The 4,279-nt window shown below is 29.0% G+C and overlaps 1 protein-coding gene across 21 annotated transcripts in view; it reads left to right on the top strand.

The window, feature by feature from the left end:
• The first annotated feature begins 608 nt into the window (after nucleotides 1–608).
• LOC107437419 (uncharacterized transmembrane protein DDB_G0289901) overlaps nucleotides 609–4,279 on the top strand; it is a 77,029-nt gene continuing 73,358 nt past the window's right edge. For all 21 annotated transcript variants that reach the window (XM_071182848.1, XM_071182864.1, XM_071182860.1 and 18 more), the window contains exon 1: nucleotides 609–733. In XM_071182848.1, the coding sequence (XP_071038949.1) occupies nucleotides 682–733 (52 nt within the window). In that variant the 5' untranslated portion in view covers nucleotides 609–681. The remainder of the gene's footprint in view (nucleotides 734–4,279) is intronic.

Here is a 4,279-nt window from a genome sequence, read left to right as displayed (position 1 = left end):
CAGCCTGCGTAAGGACCGAGGGTGCACGATATCAGTCCTCATTAAACTGTTCTATCGTAAAGTGCTAGACTTCGTGCGCAAGTCGTAGGGCAACCAAAGCAGAAGAGCCATCCCTTTTGCAGAGGATCAAAATTGCAATGGCATGTCTTCGAATCATCCTTAGGGATGTTTCTCAGACCGTCGCCAATAGCCCATTGTGCAACTCTAGTGCAGTACCTACCTACCGAAAAAACTTTTTAATAGATAAGCGTTTAAACAGTTTTTTTGCGAATCGAAAAATATTTATGACATGTAACGTTATGAAAAAGAAAAAAAAATCTCAATTTTTTGTAGTGGCAGATAAAAAATTCTCTAAACGTGCTTTGTCTAAACTAAAGTGGTAGCTAAAATTATCTAATTTAAACATAACTTTAATTCCTACGTTCCTTGCTGAAAAATATAAATAAGAACATAAATGGTTAAAAATTACATTGCTGAAGATTAACTGTACTCAAAACATACACTGGTTTTTTGTAAATGTAGAAAAAAATTTTTATAAGCATATTTTATGGGCCACACAATCAGCTTCCACAGATCAATACAATAATATGGGCAAATGCGCGAAGCTATTTATTCTTTGATGTTAATCAGTTAATAAAAATCAAGTAATTCTTCTTTGTATATCCAGCACTCACAGTTAAAATGTGGAAGGAACTCGCAATTGTGCTGGGATTAGTCAGCTATACAGTTACAGGTAATTTATTTCATTTATTAAAACAACGACATTACTGGGAATTTTAAAAAAGAAAGGAAAAAACTTGTTTTTCAATTTCAACTAATTAGTTCACACTCTGCCTATATCTTTTTCAAATTTTCAATCGTTAATAAAATGCTTTTTATTATTTAATTCAAGTTCAAATACATTTTTTTAAAGTTATAGTGGGTGACACTTGATGTTAATACAATTTTTTTAACTATTAATTTATTCATTAAATAGGGATAAGCGAAAAACGAAATGGAATTTTCTGATGGGTTAAGCTCATTGTATTAGATTTTACTACAAGCGATTTAGTTTCTCTCATATTTTAAAAATAACATCAGTGATAATTTCCAAATTATAGCTCTCTGGGAACAAAAAAATAGTTTATTGCTCACATTTAAATATTTAATTATTTTTTATTCGCTGTGTCAGATCAATTCAATGAAGAACATGACGTGGCAGCACGTGTGGGCCACGTCATCAAATGTATACTTCTACTATTGTTGTCTGATACCAGGCGCCATTTTTTTTTCAATTCCTACAATTAGTTCACACTCTCGTATATTTAAATATCTTGTTCAAATCTTCAATCGTTCATTAAATACTTTTTATTCATCCACTCAAATTCAAATACATACTTTTTCAACATGTGACACTTGATGTTAATACAGATTTTTCAAATATTAATTCATTCAATAAATTTATTTAATTAATTTTAGTTTTATATGGGAGAAGGAAATAAATTATCTGATAAAAAGTAACGAAAATAAAAATTTTCTTCCTTGACCTGAGTAGGATTTGGCTTTAATTTTTTAATATTACAGTACACTCTCGATTATCCGTGCGTGGATTATCCGTGCTCCTTCCGGAGTCATCAAAAAATTTAAAGAGAAACATTTTCAAGATTAAAAAAATTTAATTTATGAAATTATAACACTACCCAATTTTTGGAAAAATTTTCGTTATTGGATTGCAGTATATGGAATATCAGAAGCATGGTTAAAGGTAAAATCGTCTACGTCATCGCGATCATGGAGAAAGATGATACCTCTTGTTAAACTATCTTCTTCAGATCTCCAAGAAGAATATGATAATAGCATTCTTGAACAGGCAAAAGAAATCGAAGGTTTCGAAATTTTTGATAATTTTTGATGAAGAAAATTTAGAAGATTGGTTTCAAAGTGATGCATGTGAGCCTGGCTTCCAGTATTTGACAGATGAAGACATCGTTATGTTGTTAAATCAAATAATGATGATAGTAGCTGATGCAGAAGATGTAGTAAATGAGGGAAATACAATTTCTCATTCTGCTGCTCTGTGGAAACTTTATTAGTTTATATGGGAGTATTTGATTACGGTGACATTAATGCGGTTCGTAAAATATGCGACAATATATGGCGCATTATACATTTTTTTAAAAGGAAAATTCCTAGTTTGTTATACAGCAAGCAAATGTCAGTAATTTTTAATATTTTTGTATTGATATTGATTTTTTCTTTAATAAAATGAGTTTTCGGATTATCCGAGTTTTTCGATTGTCCGTGCGACCTGTCCCGGTGATTAACCCGGATAATCGGGAGTGCACTGTACTTGTTTTAAGTGAAACTGTAAATCTCATAACAAATAATAACATGCGTATTTATTTTAATGTTATTCTACGTGTTTTGAACCTTAAAAATTGTTTAATTAACTCAATACCCGTTTTTCGTTGGGGATAAAAAGAAAAGTAGATTATCACAAAATAGGTATTTATCAACGCAATCATTCACAAAGCTGACAGATGAAATCGACTTTTTTTCTATATATTGTAATTTGTTTTCCTTCCCTTTGTCTTAACGTTATTAGAATAAGCAAAATACGTTTTCAGAAGTTCATCCTATCAAAATATAGATTAACTAATCTTTGTATCAATTAGCATAATACTTTTTTGACCAACTCACGCTCGTCAAAATTTGGTAAAAAGTTGGAAAGTTAATTTTTATTTTTTATGTACATAAATTCCAAAATTAATTATTGTGAACAATTTGAAATTACCGTTTCTTCTCGGCATCTCGTTTTTTTTCTCAGTTTATTTTTCCTTGATTGTTTTTAGGCCCCATGTTTTACTATAACCTTGTAAAATTAATTTTATAATAATTTACATCGGAAATGTTTGTTATTATATTATTTGAATTTAAAATATTTCAAATCATTTTATTTTACAACTTTATTACATTCTTTAACTTATACACCCAGGTAGAGTTTAAAGACTATGACAGAATTAAATTGTACAGTGATGTTTTTAGCTTATCCTTTATATTTTAACTATCTGTGTTTTGAAAAAAAAGAACCTAAAGCCTTTGCGTTAGACGGACCATGAATTGCTTAAATTAATTCTTTTTATCCACTATAGAAAGAATCAAAAAGGATTTTGTTGTTGATTTGTACAGAATAAAATTGTGTATAATAATCAGTCATTAAATAAATAAATAACTTTGATTACATACTAGCATATAACAATCTTGCATAAACTGGGTATTAGGTTAATATTTGTTTTCCCACTTTACATTATACTGTTTAAAAAATTTTATGGTAACTGATGGCATTCATAAGATAGGAAAATGACAGAAAGAATAATGACAATTTGCCATTTTACAGCATTTAACTTTAATTTAACATTTCAGTCTAAGAAGTTTACTTTCCGCAGAAAACAACAGAATTTCTTGAAATAACTCAGGTAAATGTAGTTCATGTTATTAATGATTTCAAGAAGACAGGAAAATGGCATCATAAAAAATTACTCACCTTGTAAAATTTTTTGAAATAGATTGTGAACCAGAAAGTTGGTTCTTTATTCCTTAAATAAGACATGTTCTGATAGGATGGTATTCTAATCAATCTCTTAACCTAAGATATAGATTGCTGACGCTATCTATTTTGGTTATAAATTATTAAGAAAAAGTGGCCAAGAAAAAAAACATATTTTCATGTGACAAACAAATTATTGACAGAAAAAATTATTTTCAACAAAGTTTTTGGAAATAATACCCTCTGCATATATTCTAGAAATGTTTACAACGGTTGAGATAAAGAAAAATTGGATATTGAAAAATTTATGGGAAGTTTTGAAGCTAGTTATTATTGGAAATATTGTTTGTGACACGTCAGGAAAAGGACATTTTGAAATTCAATTAAATTTTTTAGATATACAAAACAGTCAATGCTAATGCAAAGCTATTTATTAATAACAGCTTGCTATTTATAAATTTTTTTCTTTAAAAAAATAGTTCTTTTAGTAGTATAGAATTAGATTTGGGAGCAAGAGATAGCAAATTGTCGTATTTCGTGAGAATCACCCATATAATGGATTGAACAACTATTTTTCTCATTGACATGTGAGGTGCAGTTTATTATAATCAAACACTATCTTTGCGCTAAACTTATACACCTGACCAAGATCGAAACATTTTCTCCCAATTTATGCCGGATTTGAGACATTAAAGTCAGGAATAGATTTACAACTAGAATAAGTTAGATTTACTGGTAGTATATATATATATA

This window comes from Parasteatoda tepidariorum, chromosome 6 (genome assembly GCF_043381705.1).
Source record: "Parasteatoda tepidariorum isolate YZ-2023 chromosome 6, CAS_Ptep_4.0, whole genome shotgun sequence".
Lineage (NCBI taxonomy): Eukaryota > Metazoa > Arthropoda > Arachnida > Araneae > Theridiidae > Parasteatoda > Parasteatoda tepidariorum.
Note: the sequence above shows the minus strand (reverse complement) of the source record. Positions and strands in the feature narration are given on the sequence as shown.